This window comes from Aspergillus nidulans, chromosome II, assembly GCF_000011425.1.
Source record: "Aspergillus nidulans FGSC A4 chromosome II".
NCBI lineage: Eukaryota > Fungi > Ascomycota > Eurotiomycetes > Eurotiales > Aspergillaceae > Aspergillus > Aspergillus nidulans.
In genome coordinates this window covers 1,317,907-1,338,044 of record NC_066258.1, presented here as the reverse complement: position 1 = coordinate 1,338,044, position 20,138 = coordinate 1,317,907, and the positions used below count along the sequence as shown (strand labels likewise).

Sequence of the window (20,138 nt, the reverse complement as noted above, 5' to 3'; positions counted from 1 at the left end):
GGCCACAATGGGTCTCGTCGGAAGGGCTTGATGAATCAACCAGTCAGAGGGAGGTTGGCTCGAATGCAGCGGCGGATCAGGTTTGCAGCATTTTCGATAGCAACAATTGCAGATGCACGAATTGAGAATAAGGATGAGACAGCGACATGCGAAGACGGCTGAAGCTTCCACAGGACGGGGGCGTTTTTTGATGCGGCAGTTGCGCTAAATCGGTTTAATCGGCCGCACTACATTAGTCTAGGCTAGCCTGGCTGGGTCGACACTCGGAGACTGTACCCTTGGACCAGTTCTCGACTGTCGACTTCCACTCTTACTTGCTGGCGCAGGGACTGCGACCCAAACTCTTCAGGGTCAGTCCCTAAAATGGAATTTGGGGCAGTCCTACGCTCACCAAACCATGCCCTGGGATTTTGCTGCCTGTGTACCCTGCTCGGTACCGAAGTCTCGACATCTGGAATATTGTCTATACGCCTGTATGGTGTAGAACGGTAGATCCAGTTACGTAACCTGGAATGGCGATGGCAGCACTAAGTTCATCCAGGACAACGCCATTTGGGCAAGAAAGGCTAGCCGGTCGTCCAGAAGGGTATAGCAGCCAGATTCTCCATCCTGCATCGTGCTTATATCGCCGGACGAGGTAGACGCAGATGCATGCAATAATCCGAGCCTAGCGTGACAAATTTTGATTAGCATCAGCAATCAAGTGTCGGCACAAGGGGATCTCGCTGTTCATTTGCTACCGCGCCAGAGCTGACTTTACCTGGACCAGCCACTGAGAGAGCTACTGGGCGTAGCTCGTCGGCTTCGAGAACCGGCATCAACGCTAGTCTGAAACAGTAAGACCGCGAAGCCATCGGATAATTGTATTTCCATACTCACGCAATATGATGGTCCTCAGAATATCATTGTGGATATACAGTGGAAATCGAAGTGGATATGCAGATAGCCAACAGCTTCCTGCAAGATTATAGACCAGGAATTCTCATAGAGATCTAGGTTGCGCGGAGTGGCTTAATAGACTATCAGCCCACTGTACTCGAAGTACTGACGTGACCGTCATGCGGGGTTGTAGGAGTGGTCACAGTGGTGGTCCCAGAAACGTGACCTCCCAGAGCTGACAATGCCAGAATGAGCCATCCATCCTGTTACGTCTGGTAACTTCGTCCCTTTGAATGTTCGCTTTCTCAGTTCAACACTGGTGTGGTGTACAGCCTCCACGCCGCCATGAGACCGCCTGTCCCAGAGATCATTCCCCCGCGATCTCGCAAGTCGTCGCTTGAACATCAGCAGTGGATTGACCCCCGCAGTACCACTCCATCCACCTTCTTCCTGGCCCGCAGTCAGCGCTCCGATGAGCGCGAGCACTCGCCGGCCGAGTCTGAAGGTCTGCGGGATAGCATGTATGGCATCCAAAGTTTTGATGGGACAACATCCACTGCCTCGAGCGTAGCTGTTACGCTACCGGACCTCGACGCCTCGTCCATCAGCAAGCCTGTTTCCAGCTCTGCTTCCCCCGCGCCCCCACCGCAATGGAACAACAATTTGGAAGAAGCGGACGATGCTAGCTCAAATGCTCGTCAGAGTCCAACACTCAAGGACCTTGATTCTATCCAAATCCCCAGGCTAGAAGCATCGTTTCATCCATCTAATTTAACATCACCTCGACCCTTGACTCCGCTCAACTACTTAAATTCCGAAGATCAGTCGTCCCTCCCAAGCAGTCCCAAATCCATCACCAACCAGTCCACGAGACATTTTGACGAGATATCTATTACAGATGATCTCAGTAGCCAGGCTGTCGCTTCCGGCGATGAAGAAGAGGATCCCCGCCCACCACTCAATCCAAACTCCGACTCGACGTCACAACTTATTATGCCGAGTATCACTATACCTAGTCGGAGACCCTTCACAGAGAAAGGCAAAGCCCTTGGTCGGATGAAACTACTCTTGGCAGGTGCAGCTGGTAAGTGTACATCTGGTCATCAGCTTGGGGTTTGCCGGGCTGACAGTCCAAGGATCCGGCAAAACATCCCTTATAAAGTCTATCGTGCAAGCTTGCGATGACATTGTGCATGTTGATCCTTTTGATGAACCTTCCCATCCGCTGTCGCTTTCACGCCGCGGCCGAACGTCGCACACTTCGACTCAATTAACCCAGGTACCTGCGCTCGTTTCTGAAATATATGCTAGTTCAAAGCCTTATCCTACTTGGTGGTCAGACCTAGAAGACTCTCGTGTTCTTCGAAGGCGAAAGAGCTCAGGCGAAGTCGTCCTTGAGCGCAATATTTGCTTCGTCGATGTCCAAGGGCACCGATTGAGCCAAGCTGGACAAATTGACACCGTTATTAAATATATCAGTCAACAGCTCTCTCGTGCTGTGTCAGCCCTCGAATCAACAAATGCCGATTTCCAGAACATGTTAGCTGGTAATGGAGGGTCACAGGTGGACGCTGTCCTATACCTCATATCGCACGGTATGTTTTTGGCAGTGAGTAAGCTGACTTTCACTGACATGTACATAGATAAGCTTCATTCTGATGTCGAGTGCATCAGCAAACTCAGCACCTGGACCAACGTTATACCCCTCATAGCCAAGTCAGACTTACTGACCCGTCATCAAATCATTAATCTCAGAAACTCCTTTAACGAGAAAGCTCAGGCTGCTTCTTTAAGGACTTTTCACCTTAATGCTTCGGATATAGATGAACAACCTTTCGCAGTTTCGTCCGCCAAGTCAAATGATGATTCCATCATGGATGCTAGCACGCTGATGAATCCGGACTATATGCAACCACTAGTTGCCTCTGACCTTACAGCTTTAGTCCAGAGCCTCTTCGATCGCGAGACCATGGCCTGGATTCGGCACTCTGCTGCCAAGAAGCTTGCACAACGGCAAAGGGATATCTTGTCCCGCCGAAGAAACCCTCTACAAGACGAGGCTTTATCATTTGCATCCAGTGCGTATGGTATAGAACCTAGTTATGCGATGGCTCGGGTGTCAGATCATTCTAGACACGAGGAGAAGCGTGCCCGAATTCAATTGGCAAAATGGGCATCAGACCTGCAACAAAGTCTTCAAAACGAACGAGAACGATATGCAGCATTGGCAAGGAACGAGCGAGCTGTCTGGTTGACTGAGCGCCTAGGAGAATGTGTTGTAGATGGTTCTCTTGTTCCGGTCACGCAAACGCCCGGGTTCTGCGGGCTTCACATGCCGTCCGACAAGCCGGGTAGAAGTCTTCTCGTCCAAACCAGAAGCGGCCAGCGTGTTGAGTATCACATTGCTAACGTCAGCTCTCTTGACCCCCTCGGAGTTGTGCGGTGGTTGGATGACCTTAAACAACGAGGTTGGGCAATCGTTCAGATCGTGGGGAGTTTCGGCGTTGTTGGAGGACTAGCTCTTTGGCTCGCAAAGACTTGGGGTTTGTCTTCGCGAAGTTTCTCAGAATGGCGATTCGATTGGTATTGTACCAGCGACTAGCCGCCGCCTTAAACCAAAGCCATTTACCAATCTAGCTTTACCGTCTGGCTTTGATTATCACCTTTCATGCAACTTACTATTTCCATTCTTTCAAGTATGCCATGGCGTACACGATGACTGAGCTATATCCTTACGACAACCCGTTTATTTATTGCACTGTTTACCAACTATTCTGGGCTGGCGTCTGATGGCTGTGGGCAAGACACGATACCATGCATCTTCAGGTAGCTTACTTCATAACTGGCGTTTCTCAGTTCCCAATCTCCCTTATACTTCTCCCCCTTACAAAATGGTTAAGCTAGGGAAACATCTAAGTGTCTTTGCGACTTTCTTTTGTGATATCCAGACCGTCGCAGATATCAGGTACACCTGGAGTTCAGGATTAATTGATTGATCTAATTGTGTTTTGCGCTTTTAGTACTCTTGCTCATCCTTATGAGAGACATCGAGTACAAGTTCTCCGAGGCTGCTCTTGTTCTCTTTCCGGATGCTTTAAACGACGATTGAGGTGCACTTTACGATATATATATATACTCTTAGTAGGCTGGTTATCCATGCACCAATCATATGTCATGCACAATCCACCAGATGTGATATAAATTGTAAGTCAGTCGTAAGTATATAGGATACGGAATGCTCTACGAAGTCGGCCCAACACAGCTAATATTTATGTCGGCGGTTTACTGCTGGCTTTCATATATTCAAATCCATGATGATGGGATCTTGTGAAGCAATCTTGTACACGAGTTTCGTAGTATTGTTGCTGTTAAACCTGAACAGAGGATTGGTTGCTACGCATCTCCTTTGTAGCTGGTGCTATGAATACCGAATGATCAAGTATGGTGCCCAACTATATAACAATCTACGATTTGTAGCTTTTACGAAGATTATTACGAAGATTACACAGAGTACGAGAAAGAGTAAAAGAACCAGACAGTGTAGTGTATTGGGTTTAGAAAATGAGAACGCTCAAAACGCCACGAGATTGACATCGTTGATAACATGAAAGACATCATCTGCTACCATACCATCAATTAAAAAAGTAAGCCGAAGCAGTTCAGTGTCATAAGAAGACAGAATATTTCGTTTTGCTTTTTATTTTCCCCCTTTTTTATTCATTAGCTGATCTAGTCAACCTCCTCCATGGCGCTCTCGCCGGTCGTAGCGGCAGCGGGTGCCTCCTCGGTGCTGGCGGGCTCAGCCTCGGCCTCCTCGTCAATGTTCAGACCGAGAGACACGAGCTTGTGGATGCGCTCAGCGAAGCTGGCGGGCTCTTCAATGGTGAAGCCAGAAACGAGCAGGGAGGTCTCATAGAGGAGCTGAGTGATGGACTTGACGGTGCGGTCGCTCTCGCCATCAGCCTCAACCTTCTTCTTAAGCTCCTTGATGATGGGAGACTTGGGGGAGATCTCGAAGGTCTTCTTGGAAGACATGTAGGAGCTCATGGAGGTGTCACGGAGGGCTTGAGCCTTCATGATACGCTCCATGTTAGCGGACCAACCGAACTGACCAGTACGGATGGCGCAAGGGGAACCGATAAGTTTGTGAGAGACAACAACCTTCTCGACTTTGTCGCCAAGGATGTTCTTGAGGCTCTTAGCGAGATTCTCGAACTCCTTCTCCTCCTTCTCACGCTCAGCCTTCTCCTCGTCGGTCTCCTCAAGCTCGAAGTCCTTGGTAATATCAACGAGCTTCTTGCCGTCAAATTCCTTAAGCTGAGTGAAAGCGTACTCATCAATGGGGTCAACCAGGAACAGAACCTCAAAGTCCTTCTGCTTGAGGGTGTCAAGGAAGGGCGACTTAGCAACAGCCTTGATGGACTCGCCAGTAATGTAATAGATCTGCTTCTGGTGCTCCTTCATACGGGTGACGTAGTCTGTCAGAGAGGTGGTCTCGTCACCAGACTTGGTGGACTGGTAGCGGAGGAGCTTGGCAAGGGTGTTGCGGTTCTGAGCATCCTCGTGGATACCGAGCTTAATGTTCTTGGAGAAGGCGCTGTAGAACTTGTCAAACTGCTCGCGGTCTTCAGCAATTTCGTTGAAGAGCTCAAGAGTCTTCTTGACGATGTTCTTCTTGATGACCTTCATAATCTTGTTCTGCTGCAGGGTCTCACGAGACAGGTTGAGAGGAAGATCCTCAGAGTCGACAACACCCTTGACGAAACCGAGCCATTCGGGGATAAGATCGGTAGCATCGTCGGTGATGAAGACACGGCGAACATAGAGCTTGATGTTGTTCTTCGTCTTCTTAGTCTCGAAGAGATCAAAGGGAGCACGCTTGGGAACATAAAGGATGGCGCGGAACTCGAGCTGACCCTCAACTGAGAAGTGCTTAACAGCGAGGTGGTCCTCCCAGTCGTTGGAAAGGGACTTGTAGAAGGAAGCGTATTCCTCCTCCGTGATATCAGCGGGGTTGCGGGTCCAGATAGGCTTAGTCTTGTTAAGCTCCTCCTCCTCGATCTTGGACTCCTTGATAGTCTTGGTCTTCTTCTCCTTCTTCTCCTCCTCATCGTCAACCTCCTCAATCTTGGGCTTCTTCTCGTCACCCTCCTCTTCCTTGGTCTCAGCCTCCTCGTCAGGGACCTCCTTCTCAGTCTCCTTCAGGACGTGGAGGTAGATGGGGTAGGAGATGAACTCGGAGTGCTTGCGAACAACCTCCTTGATACGGCTCTCCTGGAGGTACTCGGTCTGTTCATCCTTCAAGTGGAAGATCATCTTGGTACCACGGCCAAGGGGCTCACCCTCGGTGTCCTGAGTGAGAGTGAAAGTACCACCAGCGGAGGACTCCCAAATGTACTGCTCATCATCGTTGTGCTTGGAGACGACAGTGACACGGTCGGCAACGAGGTAGGCGGAGTAGAAACCGACACCAAACTGACCAATCATAGAGATATCAGCACCAGCGGAGAGAGCCTCCATGAACTGCTTGGTGCCAGAGCGAGCAATGGTACCGAGGTTGTTGATCAGATCCTAGTGCTAGTGTTAGTCAAGGCTTTCCCGACTGTGTGGAAATCAAGCGAACTTACAGCCTTGGTCATACCAATACCGGTATCACGGATAGTGAGAGTCTTGTTCTCGGCATCGGGAATGATGTCGATGCGGAGGTCCTTGCCCGAGTCGAGCTTGGAGGGGTCAGACAGAGACTCATAGCGAATCTTGTCAAGGGCATCGGAAGCGTTGGAGATGATTTCTCGCAGGAAAATCTCCTTGTTGGAGTAGACAGTATTGATAATCAGCGACAAGAGCTGAGAAATCTCAGCCTGGAACTCGAAGGTCTCAGAGGCCATTGTGGAGGATTATGATCTGCGTGGAGATAAATCGTTAGTTTTAGTTCCTCAGGTTCCCCCACGACCAAGTAACGATTGAACAGCTTCTGGAAACTTCTGACAACTTCTGCAGGGCCGCCTCCAAGCTCTTAGCTAAACGTAGCAACAGAGAAGAGCGGATCTTACAGAACGAAGCTCCTGACAATGAAATTTAGAGGTGTTGAAATTCGAGCAAGTGACTTACAGAAACGGAGGAGAGCGGTAAATGAAGAAACGAGGGGAGTAGGCCACACAGGCAGGTGCTGATGGAGAGTAAGGAGTAAGGGGAGAGGAATTTGTTTTTACTAAGTATGAAGCAGAGAAGACGAGAGGGAGGAAAATTGATGGATGAATGAAAGAAAAAGAGAGGACGAGGTGAAGCGGCCGACTTAATGTTTCTTTGGGCCTGGAGGGACACACAAACCAAACTTTCTACGATGATCCAGCAACTTCCACACCTTCTCCGCCCCTTCACTTCCAGCGCCTTCCAGCTCCCACTGGCCGGTAGTTTGCTTTCAGCCTCGCCTGCCAATTACCAGTAAAATTTCTTCCTGCTTTGCCTCATTTCGCCCCTCTCGCTCACAAGTCGTCCTCCCGCCATATAAAAATTCAGGCGATCCAGTCACTTCATTCGCTATTGTCCGCCTCTGTACATCGGAGCATGTGTTGCCTCGTTCCTCAGGCGCCTAATCTAGAACGTTCCGCTCCACTGAGTGACCGCGGAACCAATCATAGCTCATGGATCATTACATTGGTTTTGATGTTGCCCGGGTGTACGATGCTCCCACAGCCTCGAGCAGGGGTTGCTAGGTGCCGTAGGTAACTGCTCGTTTATCTCTGCAGGTTATTGCTAGGCAGCCAAGAGCTATTGGGACCGAAGGCTGGATCAACCTGATGGAGGCGAATCTGAGAGGAGTCTGGTTCGGCCTGTCCAAGTTTCTATTTTCTCTAAAGTGAGGACCTTGTATGCGTTTGTATTAGGACTTAGCTTGAAGAATCATCTGTACCCAAAGCTGAAACGCCAGCTATTCGTTCATAAGCCTACCAGTACTATCAAGCTGTGGTTTGTGAATACTTCTCAGTATCGATATTTCTCTCATTGAAACTCATGTCCCTGATGCACTTCGTTATCTTCCGAATAGCTCCTAGCCAGCAAACCTCCCCCGAGCTAAACTGCATTTACAAACACATGGCCATATTATGACCCAACTCTCGATACGTGAAAGCAACGCAACTCCTGAGTATCTTCCTCAGGGTAAAAGCAAGGAAACGTATGCTATGTATAGTCACAAGCAGTAAGAAATAAAAAAGAAAAAACGGGAAAAAAAAGAAAAAGAAAAAAAAGAAAAAGAAAAAAAAGAAAAGGAAAAGAAAAGTGAAGATTTAACAATACGGGCTTTGAGCTCGCTATGCTAAAATGTGAAAGGAAAGGTCATGACAACAAATAGAAACAAAACGTCATGAAATAGCAGCCAAACAAACTTCAGTTAGAAATGGAAATGAGTACGAGACTTTTCCAACCGCTAAATGCATGGTGATGGGGTAGGGTCGCATAACACATGTCATTATCAGTAAATCAGGGGAGTAATACATGTCCTGGATCAAAAGACAATTCCGAACGTGAAGAACTTACGGCTCGAACCAGGTTGAAGGATGAAAAGTCATAAGACCGAAGTATGAACGAGCCTGTGTCATCCGAAATATTTCGTTATTTTACCTGTCCAAGGAAGATTTAAGCAGCCTGGCCTTGGTTGCGAGCCTTAGTGTTGGCGTTTCCGCCGCGGCCCCGAGGAGCAAAGCCCCCGCGTCCATCACGCTGGAAGCCACCCCTACCCTGGCTGCCCGCACGGTCACCGCGGCCCCGGCCTGCACCTCCACGTCCAGGGCCGTAGTTGGTATTTCCGCCGTAGACACTGCCACGAGGCCGGCGTTCTTCAACCTTGACCTGTTCGGTTCCAATCTGGTGGGGATTTGCAGCAACAGCGGCGTTGTAGCCAGCGCGGTCAGCGAACTCGATAAATGCACAGTTCTAAAAAAGGGTCAGTAAAAACTAGGAATTATCCGGCGGAACTGAGAAGATGACGACAATACCTTTTGACGGCTCACATCAAAATGAGTAAGCTTTCCATATCGCTCAAGGGTTTCCTTGAGCAAGTCCGCATTGACCTTTTCCGTAACATTCTTGATGTAGCCAAGAACGGCCTGGTTATCACTGGCGCGAGCCTGTGATTTCTTGTGGTCATGACCTGCCGTTTGCCAGCCGGATCCATCGTTAGAGGATGGCTGGCTGGGGCCGCTCTCAGCGGCAGGGGCGGCAGCCGCAGCCGAAGCCGGAGCCGGAGCTGGAGCAGCAGGCTGGGAGGCGGGAGCAGCCGCAGGAGCAGGCTTCACAGGAGCAACGGGAATAGCAGGAACAACAGGGGCCGCAGCTCCAGTTTTGGAGGCAATGCTTGCCCAGGTCTTGGGAACAGCCTTTGCAGGAGGTGCTGGCTCTTTGGTAGGAGCCTCCTTCTCCGCGGGCGGAGCGGGAGAGGGTTCTGGAGAGGCAGGCTTCTCGGGCACGACTTCAGCCGCAGGGGCAGGGGTCTCTACAACTTCGGCTGCAGGTTCAGGCTGCTCGGTTCCATTTGTCTGAGGAGCGGTTTCCGCAGCCGGAGCTTCCGATTCAGCCTCCTCGGCCTTTTCAAGCTTCTCATCAATTTTAGCAGCAGCCTCCTCAGTATCCACTTTTGATTCTTCGGTTTCTGTGATAGGTCCTGCCGCAGTTTGTGCAGGGGCCTGAAGTTCCGGCTCCTCAACCGTGTCACTAGAAATGGCAGCATCCTCGGCGACCTCCTCCTCATCAACCAGATATCGGAAGACATCGTTGAGAACATAGTAGCCATTGGGCTGTTCGGCCAAAACAAAGGTTTGCACGAACTTGCGAGAGGGCTCCTGTTTGTTGGATATCTCGCCAATGACAGAGATGAGGATGTTCTCGAAAGAGGCCTGAGCATCAACGTTTAGGACACGAACTTTGCAGTCCTGGAAGTCAAGCTGTTTGAATTTCTCTTGAATGGCCTGAGATTTGAAACAAATTATTAATTGAACACATCATCCATGGAAAGAGTAAAAGTACCTTCTGACCGACAGCAACCGGAACCGACTCGGCCTCAGTGCCGAACACAAGCTGGGACCGTCGAGAGTAGAAAAGGTGTAGCTTGTCCGGACTACGGCTCATATTGGTGTAGTACTGTTCAACGAAATACCATCCAACCTCATCCTTGGAGATACCGTTCTTCTGGTCGTTAGACGGGGCATTGGAAGGTGTAGAAGACTGTGCCGGCTGGAAGTTGGAAACACTGTTGACGGCAGTGTGCGCATGGTTGTATGAATCGGGGTATCCGGGCTGTGAGTGGTAGGTGCCGTTAACGGGAATCTGAGTGTCGGCCATTGTGTCGAGGGTGTACTTTTCGATATTAAGGTCGCGAAGAAAGTCTAACCGGGCGGAAAAAAGCGAGGGATGTAGCGATGTAAGGGCACAATCAAAAAGCCTCTATGTAGCGCGAACAGAGGGCAAAATATCTAGCACTAGAGCTCTTCGCTTGACTGGTAATGGCATTTGATCAGTATATATTGCGGCTAAGCATGGGTGGGCAGGACCAAGTAGGAAGGAACACAGAAGACTTCAAATAACTCACAGTGTCAAAGGACCGAAAAATATTCTTCAGGAAAATGAAGCGAGCTCGTACTGAGAATGTCCGAGATCTAAGCTTGAAGACGAATTGCGTCTGAAGAGGTTATGTGGAGGTGAATTGGAGGTGAGGAACGGCGGAAATTCTTGTGCGGTTAATTTGAATCAAGTCGGAGAAGGTCTTGGGAGGCAAACAGAGAAGCCAGAATAGAATAGTGATCAAAGCTCTGGGCAGAGAAGACGACGTTTAGAAGGCTCTTTTACGAATGGAGCAGAGTGGACAAGGATAATTGAGTATAGAGAAGAAAGGAAGCGGGTTCACGAGAGACTTGGAACTGGTCAAATTGCAGAGAGCGGTTGGGTTCCCCAATTGTGGTGGTGACTGTGACGGGTGCTACAGTGGCACATACCGCCTTCCATATTTAGTTTCTGCCAATTCGCTATCAGATCCACGGTTCGGCAGATGTGCGCCTGAAGCAGTGAATCGATGCCACTTAGCATTGCTTGATGAGGTCATTCGCATAAATCGAGTCGCTGGATATACTCTAGCAGTGAATCTACTAATATAAAGCCAGAAGGGCAGGCATGTATCTCGTGAAAGAATATTCATCTGTTTTGCAAATTGGATGACACTAGATGACCCATATCCGCGACAATAATCTGATCAAAAACAATTATCATGAAGAGCAAAATACGACATTAAGCTGGAAGAACGGGGGTATGAGAGACATTAAAGCACAAACTTCTCGTCAAAGCAGACATCGACTTCCGCCCATAATAACCACCACATAGAAAATCAGACGGGAGTAAGCACGGGATTGAACAAAAGATCGCGAAAGCCGAGACGACAAAGGAAAATAAAAAGTATCTCAAAATCCGGGGTTTGTAATAATGATCGCGAAGCACGTCAACGTTCATGAAGTAGTCTCCTCAGCCTTCTCGTTCAGCGCAGGCTTCTCCCGCATGACTGCATCCTGGCTTGTCATCCTCCGTCCGAGCGCGCGCTCCACTTTGGCGCCTAGAGCAAGCTTGCTCAAGCTCTCGGACTTTTCGGCGCTAGGAACGAACCGCTGCTTTGCAAGCGGTTTGTTTTCCAGGCGGTTCAGCCCCTCGCGTAGGTTGTTGTATTCTGTGTATCTGGGGTCGCCGCTAGGGAGGCTTCCGGTGGTAAGTTCTGAGGCAATCGAAGGGCTCCCGCTGACGGTGGAGAACCGTTTCGAGGCGCGGTTCTATAGTACTGGGTTAGATTACAGGTTAATGGAGACGCTCGAAAGTGAAAGTGGACTTACCGACTGGGTCATGATGGGACGTTCGGAATCTAGAGAAGGTTGTCTCGCCATGTTTGTTCGTGCAAATCTCAAATGACGCCTGGATCTGGTGCTGGCGGTGCAGTGCTGTCGCAGCCTATATATGTACGGAAGGACGGTCAGTGATCAGTAATGCCAGAAGGTAGCAACATAACAGATTATGATTATGGAATAATGTGTAGGAAGAACCAGAAAAAGTAAGTTCGCTAGTGAGTAGTAGGCGCTGCAATAATAGGAGTCAAGACAGGAAAATACCCATAGCGCAGTGATAAGAGCGCGAAAAGGGAAAGCGTTGTTCGTACCTAGTAAATGCCGACGTGCAAAAGCTTATATGACAAGAAAAGAGATTCAGCGATTTATGCGAAGATATGTCTAAGAAACTGCAAGCGAAGAAGACGAAAGAAAGGGGAGTGAGAGGAAAGAGGCGTCGTCAAGCCAAGCGCAATGACATGCAGGTGAGGCACTGAGGATTCAGGAGGCGCGGTGGGTCGGACCACAAGTGACTTTTCTGACCGTTGGATTTAGCTTTCTTTTGTCTGCAGCAACGCAATTCACTCTACGGTGGACAACAGGGCTGCAATAATAAGAATAGAATCAGCAAAAGGTTGCAGACTATTTTTGTACCTTGCGACTCCTACTCTTGAGTAAAAGTCAACCTGTGGGTGGTTGCATCATACCATCGTTCCACCTGTTTAGGTTTCCAATGAAGTCAGCGTGCTTGACTGCTATTACTCAGATAAGGAGCGGGCTATGGAGTATCTGCTTCTGCAGACTGTCCCGCTGCGTGGCGAAGAAGTTCTCAACTTCCTGTAAGGAGTATCTAACTTGCGGAGTACAATTTCCCTTTCTACGTTCACTGTTTCCCAGACTCATCGATTGCCACGTGTAGGGGACAAGAGGCGGCTCCGTTTGGTCCCGGCAATCAAAGCCACGCGAGTTATCCCTGTTCTACCGGCAAGTTGCACCGAGCCGGAGCGGACGGGATCCTGCAATTTTCTCTGCATTTTTCTTCTCCACCATCTGATGAGTCTGATACCTGAGTGATTGTAGATCAATCCAAATGTTGATCATTACATCGGGGAAATTCCTCTCCGATCTCACCTTCTTTCTCCTTTAGGCACAAACCGTCTGTCTGACTCATGAGGTCGTCGAGCTATTTCCGATAATATATCAATCCTCCATCCTCCATGTCTGAATAAACAATGTCAAAAATAAGAGTCTAAAACTCAGTGACAGTGACATACGGAACGAGTATTCTTAGTTTTTTGAGCATCTTGCTTGGCACCACTTTCATACTCTCGCCGACTCGTGATTGGACGGCTTGAATCAGAATTGACAACTTAGTCTTATTCAAGGTTTGGTTATGTAAGCAATCGAGTCCTCATGGTTCATATGGTCGTAGCCCTATGGGCCCTATCTTTCGGCTATCGGGTTCTGGTATGTCACATGCAATTTGCAGCAAAGGCGCAAAGGACGCAATCATGATTGCTGTGTATTGCATGCCGTCGACTTTCCTATGAACCTTTGGACCCGTCGTCTCTGCTTACACTTACTCGGAACCCCCCATTGCTCAGACTTAAATGGACGGCAATACCGCTGGTACTGGCACTACCAATGACTGTGCTGGCGAATTGGACGAGGGGACACACACTGCGTTCAGTTCATCCTCACTATAATCCCACTCTCTATTGTCTAAGTAGACGCGGAGGCTTGGCGGATGCGGGGCCCCGCGCTATAGAGTACTATATTATCCACCAAACAACGCCTCCAGATAGCGTGTTTCCTGTGTATATCTACGCGGAGGGACCGCCTGGGTACCAGCCAGACTCCTGCACGGGTCAAGCTCCCGTTGATCCACCATGAAACTCAGCTTTCTAGCTTGCTGTCTCGCTGTCTTCGTGACAGCCAAAGCATGCGAAACCGACGAAGACTGCAGCCTCAATGGTCTCTGCGGCCGTCGGTGGCCATGGGCCAAGTCAGGCGGAAAAGTCTGCAAATGCGACCCCGGATGGTTCGGTGAGGACTGCGGACATCTTGATCTCCGGCCCGCAATCAAGAACAACGGCTACAACCATTCCGCCGATGCAGTCGACCCGAACCACCTCGGCCCATACGGCAACTCCTCCTGGGGTGGAACGATCTTGCAAGACCCGCACGATCCGGGGCTTTTCCACCTTGTTGTTTCACAGTTCGCATCCGGATGCGGACTGAGCGGGTGGAGACCTTTCTCGTTCATCATACGCGCGGAATCAAAGACCGGACCGCAAGGTCCATATCACTACGTCGACAGTATCAGCGAGCCATTCCGGCATAATCCGGAGGTTATTTGGAGCCCAGCGGATGAAAAGTATCTGCTATACAGTATCGGCGCGGACGACGAGGAGCAGCCGCGTGAGAAATGCTCTAGTATTAGCTACAAGCAGTGGCCAAATAACATCTCCGTCTCAACAGCGCAGGATATCAGGGGGCCATGGACTCCATTTGAGCTAGTGTTGGCCTCAACCGAACCCCACTCGACAAATCCCTCGCCCTGGCCATTGTGGACACCAGAAAAGCCTACAAGCAAGATCGCCCTAGCAGTGGAAGACATCGCCATCTTCTTTGCCGACGATTTTAAAAGCGCATACGAACTTGTTCACACGCAAAGCTGGAACACGAGTGAATACAGCACCACATGGACAGAGGACAGCTTCCTATGGCGCGATAAACGCGGCCACTGGCACGCGCTCGCACACTGGATGATTGACCTTGTCGAACACGATGGGCAGAAGTGGCCGCGGGTGGGAACCCATGTGTTTGCGAGGGAGCTGGCGGGGCCGTGGCACTGGAATATGCACGAAGCGTTTGATTCAACAGTCACCTATACAGATGGGACTGTCCAGACACTGAAGAGAAGAGAGAGGGCAAAGATCTTCTTCAGCGACGACGGCGAGATGACGCCGTTGTATCTAGTCAATGGAGTTCAGGAAATGGACGAGACCTCGAGAAGTTCGACGTTTATTCAGCCAATCGGTGAGGGGTGGAGAGATTTTGAGAGGCGATTGGGCTTTAGATAGTCTCAAGAAGGAAACCAGCGCCAGAAGAGAGCTGTGAGCCGTTCATGGGTAAGAAGGATCACTGTAGTTGTATCTGTGGGTCAGGACACTCACTGTGGACACCCACCTGACCAAGCTGTTTTGGTCCAAAGGCAGACCAGAAGAAAGACCTTGTTGGCAACTAACTTCTTTGATGAATCCATCCTGCTGCATCTGGAATGCGTTGTCTATTTGCCTTACGTGACACAGGTGCATGTCGCAGCCGCATCAGCAGGGCATTTTACACTTCGCTTAAGATGTGTCCCGCAGATAAGACAAGACAGAACTGTATTCCACTCACACATGGCTAAGGATGGCGAGGGAATAAGCTTACCCGCAGTAGCGGGGACGCCTGTCTCAGCGGATTCAGCTGGCATCGCGGCCAACCACCGACTCATTGGGAAGTGCATGGCCTCCGTCAAGTTCCATGATCCATTGTACCATTCCCTTCATGCTGATATTAGCCAAGACAAGGCTGATACAGATCTTGACTGTGGTGCCACAACATCGGACCAGAGTATCTGACTGTCTCTACGCAACCACATACATGAACGAGTCAAGGAGCCTAATAGAGGATACAGGGAAATATTCATTCTGATATGAGCCTCATTTCTATTCAGAGAAAGGGCAGCTTCCAATCAAGTGTTGTTCGTTAGCCTCGGCTCTGGGGGACGACCATCTGTTCGAGTAACTGGCCGACGCCGCAACCGGACACTCCAAGCAAAAAATGATGTTAGTGAAAATATTGTGGAGGGTGCGTTACCTGCAGCTCAGGCGTCACTAGTAAGAAGGTTGATTGACTCTTGCTGGATCCTCGTGCAGCGCAGAACCAGCAATATCACTGTCAGCTGGAACGAAACCGCTCCATCGCTGCATCGCTGCCTGAATAGGGTTATCAACAAGATTGCCACAAATAGATGTTATAGGATCAGTTTACGGAAATTAACAAGGCCCTAGCTCGAGAATTAGGGTGAGCGACCGCATATTGCGGTCCAGGTCTACATACCCAAGCGGGGAAGCGTCGCTCGATTGTGGGCAGCCCGCTGCCAGAACTGTGCTCTAGAAGTAGAGCCATACTACCGAGCCGGAGATTAATCACTGTACGTGGGGTGTACGGAATGCAAGGAGCATTCGCTACGCCAGTAATTAGAGACCAAAAGTACTAATGAAAGCCACTAGACATACAGCCTCACCTGACACCAGTTAGTTCCGCCTTTCTACCCCGGCTGAGGCAGCCTCGCTGTCACAACTAATTTCCGTCTGTTTCAGTGTCAGTCACAGCACTATCCCGGAGCCCAAGTTCAATGGCTTCTGAAAAGTGAACTATCAGCAGCAGCTACGGTTTTGCTGAGGAATGAACTGTTTTGTGATGAACCCAATCTACTACGCCTGCTTTGGCGAGGAAGATCAATGAGAGATCAATGAGAGTGAAAATGGGCAGGCCTAAACAATGGCCAGAGTCATACTTGACTCGTTCCTTGATAACCATGACTCTCTCTCTCTCTCTATAGATAGCTCCAACTCCCAGGCTGAGCTACTCCAGCGACGTGAGTAAAACTTCTGGTCTTTTTTCATACGATCGTATCACCCATTGGCTGGACTGGGACGAGTATAAGCCGCAGTGTCTTAGATCTGGAGGATCATCTGTGGCCTGATTCAAAATCGGCTATCCATTGCAAAAGAAAAACCAACATCGGAATCAAAACAAGAGGCGATCCCAGACCATTCTACACCATATTTGATTCTTGACCAGCCGGCCACGTCCGCAAGACTGCCCATGCCACCGTCACCCTGTGGCGCCACGAAACCCGCTAGTATCAAGGCCTAAACATAGATCATGGCGCGATGTGAGCATAAACTTAAGCTCTGGGAGCACACCTGTCAGAGGTTATCGCTTCCCCTTTGGAATATACATTTTCTGGTAAGAGTACACTCCTAGTATTGTCTGAATCCAATCGGCTAACTCGGACTGCGAGTAGATTCCCTGTTTCATCAGGTATCTATACCCGAACCCCTGCTAAAAAAAGCAATACAAGGCGAGACAAGCCTGGTTGGCAGCTATAAAAAGCCCACCTCTGCCAGGATCTTTTGGCTACCCAGAAGATCGCAACCTACAGTAGCCCCGCAATACCTCTAATAGATCCATGATTCGGAGACCGAAGTAACGCCATGTTTTGAACCAGGGTGTTGGTAAGGCCTCTTCGAATACGAGGTCATAGGAACAGGAAGATAAATAAAAAAAATCAACAACAACAATGTCTGATAACCGGTACCATATAAAGCGCACTGTCTTCCAGTGACTGTTGAGTCTGATTTCCTGCTTCTGCTGTACAGAATCCCATCATGCTCTTCCATAGCCTCGTTACCCTGGCCACTCTGTTGGTCCTCGCAGTCACTGCGAGAGCCGCCCCCCACCCCCCAGATTCCCAGCCCACAGGCCACCCCTGGCCGCGGCCGAACCATGGCCTCCCTCCATGTAACGAGGTGTACAGGCCCTGCAGATGCCCACCTGGTACCACCTTCAAGAACCTCACTACGTTCGGCATCATCGGCGCCCCCGCCATTGACGTGCAACGCGTCCTGGGAGATTGTACGCCGCTCCTCCTTTGTCTTTCTTCCATTTACTTCTAACATCTGAGCGTCAAGGGCCGCTTGTAATCTATGACTTGACGCTCCAGGGTTTAGTCCCTATCAGCGTGACGGGTGATGGCCATGTACCCGGTGCGACGCGCACGTTCAACTTCACGGTACCCAATGCCGGGTCTTATCTGTTTACTGAAGAGGTGTGAATTCATTCTACTTCACGGGCATGGACAACCAGGCTGACATGTTTTGGTTCAGCTTGTAGAATGGACGACCTCGCTTGACGGCTCGTTCACTCAAGTGTACCAACAGAGTCCGAGTAAGCTGAGCTCCGCGTCTCCCAAAAACCAAAGCAGGGCTTATACTATCACGATAGATCTACCCGTCGTCGAAGTCCCCGGCGGCGGAGGCAGCTTTAACGGCATGTGGCAAAGCGTCACCGGACAGCAGACTGTCATTGCAAATGAAACCGCCATCTCATGGAAGAATTGGCGCTGTGATGTTGGGGAGCCATTCCGTAAGCTTACCTGTCTTATCTTGCTTTAAACGATGAACCACCTACATGGGACGACATCTGGCTGACATAAGTGGGTGCAAATCCAGCGGCTGCGGCGTCGCACGAGATTGGGATCATGAGGGCTTCCGAAATACTCGATGAAATGGGGCTCCGGACTGGTGTTGATATTCCAGTATTCAGCATCTTTTATGAGGTGAGGAATGACTAGCGGCTTTTTGGGATGGAGTATACTGCATAGAAAGATCCGTCGAAAGGGTTAGACTTTAATTAGGGTAATCAGCTAGGAGATAGTAATGGTACGTTTAATGAGGTGCAGGTTCTCCCTGCTAACGGTTCCAGCAGTTTGTTATTACTTTGTAGCCAGAGGCTCAGAAAGCCCTGTCCCAGTTCGCTGTGTATCTGGGCTAAGATAGTCCGCTGCCACAGATACGGGAATTATAACCTGGACGAGTACATCAAAAGTGATCCAAGGGTATATCAACTTTTCGAAAGGCGAGACTCTAGGTAGGAGACACTATTTAAGGCTGCATATGTAGTCGACCCTAGCACACAGGTAGATTAAAACTGTTAACGACAGCGATGCTTTATAGAAAGGGCAGAACTGTACTTAGTCTAGCTCTAGCCACTTTATTGGCAGATGGTGCGCTCGTCTTGTTCATTTTCAGGGAGTGCAATAGTGGTCCGAACCTCAGATGGGCCCTTGGCCTCCTGGTCAAGGTCGCTCCCGATTGACCATTTTGAAGAGTCAGACGAGTACGAGCTGACTCGATTGACCCATGGACACATAATAGCGACTGGAAATTGAAGGTTGCCTCGAGACTCAGCATCCGGCCGATAGCACTTCGTGATTAGGTACCAAATAAGACCAATGTCGGGCCAAATAACCTTTCAACTCACTTTTCGGGGTAATGCTGCCGACCCAGAGGCTTGCGGCTTTCGACTTATTGTCACGCGACTTCTGGGAGCTGGGAGAACCGCATGGAGTCTCTGTGGTCTCAAGGGACGATCCAGATGCACGTTAACACACTGAGAGCCTGTCCACTCGGAGCCGGACGGTGAGAAGCACGCAGCCGCACTTCGCTTTCAAGACCACCTAAGTTCCCCTATGTCAGACTGCTTGACGAATGTGACTGCCAAAACTCTGCGTCCTGTGACCGCTTCACTCCGGCATGATTCTCATCCATATGTGTTACCCGTCAGCCCAGTCTTCAACCGAAACTTCTTCCGATTCTCCTTACCGACGATGGAAATTCAGGATATGCTGACGTGCATAACTGTGAGAAAAGAAGAAAAGAAAGACGAGAAAAGGAGTCAATTCTTTGTATATTACCGATTAGGTGGTTCGGTCAGACTCTGAGCGACTGGAATGATGGGTGAGACCAGAACGCTTCCGCGATCCTGAACCCGTTGACATGATGGCATTTGGCCCTGAATCTCCCACTGTACGGTTCTGGAGATTTTTCACACTTTACTTAGGTCGTAAACTTGGCCGCAGGGGACTCAGACCGCGCGGGCCCAGGTTCTATCTCATTAAAGGCAAGGGGCTCGATCGCGAGGCAATAGTCAAGAAGGGAATACGCTGTTAGGTGCTTCAAAACAGCGAATTCACATAAAATCAAAGGCATGAGAGTGCGAATATTATTAATATATAAGGTATTTCAAGCTAGCAATTCCTGGTCTGTATGTTGATGTTGACGATAATCACACCATCTCCCTCTTGCACTATGTAAATGGCTTGCACATTCTAGGTATATCCTTTGGCCGGGCCGACAGCTTTGAACTAGACTAACTATAATGCGGCCATCAGGAGGGGGGGTGGGGGGGGGGAACCTCAGCCAAAGAGTTACAGCAGGTCGGATGATCTTGTACAGTTCAGTAGCGAATGTCCTGAGCCAGCCCCAATCCAGGCCTAAGTCGACGATGACTCCACAGCCCTAGGCTGCCTCAATCATCTGTCAACACGCCCCCCAAACCAAACCTATGCCTGCGCAAGAAGTAGGAGCACCGCTTGTCGAGTTGTCAGACATCGCAACTGTCTGGCATATGAGGCTCGCTTGACATCGATCTCACGGCGGGAACCGAGGTGCCATAAACTACCGCACAACTGATTCGATCCTGTGCTCTTAAAAACTACCTATGTGGTCGTTACCTATAATGTGGCTCCCCAGTAAGACCTCTGTCTCGAGCGCCGGCGCTTAA

The 20,138-nt window shown here is 49.8% G+C and overlaps 6 protein-coding genes across 6 annotated transcripts, besides 1 other annotated feature; 3 read left to right on the top strand and 3 right to left on the bottom strand.

The window, feature by feature from the left end:
- Positions 1 to 20,138: part of a sequence feature (contig 1.145 856..176570(1)) that runs on past both edges of the window.
- Positions 1,225 to 3,736, top strand: ANIA_08270 (uncharacterized protein; the record flags this gene model as incomplete). The annotated part of the gene is made up of 3 exons (XM_676447.2): positions 1,225 to 1,963; positions 2,220 to 2,474; positions 2,523 to 3,736. 3 exons carry the CDS (start codon positions 1,225 to 1,227, stop codon positions 3,479 to 3,481), a joined length of 1,953 nt encoding a protein of 650 aa, XP_681539.1. The 3' UTR covers positions 3,482 to 3,736.
- On the bottom strand, positions 4,402 to 7,160 carry hsp90 (chaperone Hsp90). The gene is made up of 2 exons (XM_676446.2): positions 6,507 to 7,160; positions 4,402 to 6,450 (listed from the first exon to the last, which is right to left on the bottom strand). Exons 1-2 carry the CDS (start codon positions 6,765 to 6,767, stop codon positions 4,609 to 4,611), a joined length of 2,103 nt encoding a protein of 700 aa, XP_681538.1. The 5' UTR covers positions 6,768 to 7,160; the 3' UTR covers positions 4,402 to 4,608.
- On the bottom strand, positions 8,518 to 10,218 carry ANIA_08268 (NTF2 and RRM domain protein; the record flags this gene model as incomplete). Its single annotated transcript, XM_676445.1, has 3 exons — positions 8,518 to 8,814; positions 8,877 to 9,845; positions 9,904 to 10,218. The coding sequence occupies 3 exons, from the start codon at positions 10,216 to 10,218 to the stop codon at positions 8,518 to 8,520; spliced, it is 1,581 nt and encodes a 526-aa protein (XP_681537.1).
- Positions 11,051 to 12,121, bottom strand: ANIA_08267 (uncharacterized protein). The gene is made up of 2 exons (XM_676444.2): positions 11,748 to 12,121; positions 11,051 to 11,687 (listed from the first exon to the last, which is right to left on the bottom strand). The coding sequence occupies exons 1-2, from the start codon at positions 11,796 to 11,798 to the stop codon at positions 11,373 to 11,375; spliced, it is 366 nt and encodes a 121-aa protein (XP_681536.1). The 5' UTR covers positions 11,799 to 12,121; the 3' UTR covers positions 11,051 to 11,372.
- ANIA_08266 (glycoside hydrolase family protein) lies at positions 13,625 to 14,821 on the top strand (the record flags this gene model as incomplete). Its single annotated transcript, XM_676443.1, has 1 exon — positions 13,625 to 14,821. One exon carries the CDS (start codon positions 13,625 to 13,627, stop codon positions 14,819 to 14,821), a length of 1,197 nt encoding a protein of 398 aa, XP_681535.1.
- Positions 17,183 to 18,347, top strand: ANIA_08265 (uncharacterized protein; the record flags this gene model as incomplete). The annotated part of the gene is made up of 6 exons (XM_676442.1): positions 17,183 to 17,429; positions 17,525 to 17,622; positions 17,681 to 17,741; positions 17,799 to 17,939; positions 18,026 to 18,132; positions 18,300 to 18,347. The coding sequence occupies 6 exons, from the start codon at positions 17,183 to 17,185 to the stop codon at positions 18,345 to 18,347; spliced, it is 702 nt and encodes a 233-aa protein (XP_681534.1).

Coding starts and splice junctions, on each gene's coding strand:
- hsp90 (XM_676446.2), bottom strand. CDS start 6,767: ATGGCCTCTGAGACCTTCGAGTTCCAGGCTGAGATTTCTCAGCTCTTG. Junction 6,451..6,506: donor GTATTGGTATGACCAAGGCT/GTAAGTTCGCTT, acceptor CACTAGCACTAG/GATCTGATCAACAACCTCGG.
- ANIA_08267 (XM_676444.2), bottom strand. CDS start 11,798: ATGGCGAGACAACCTTCTCTAGATTCCGAACGTCCCATCATGACCCAG. Junction 11,688..11,747: donor GTCCCATCATGACCCAGTCG/GTAAGTCCACTT, acceptor CCAGTACTATAG/AACCGCGCCTCGAAACGGTT.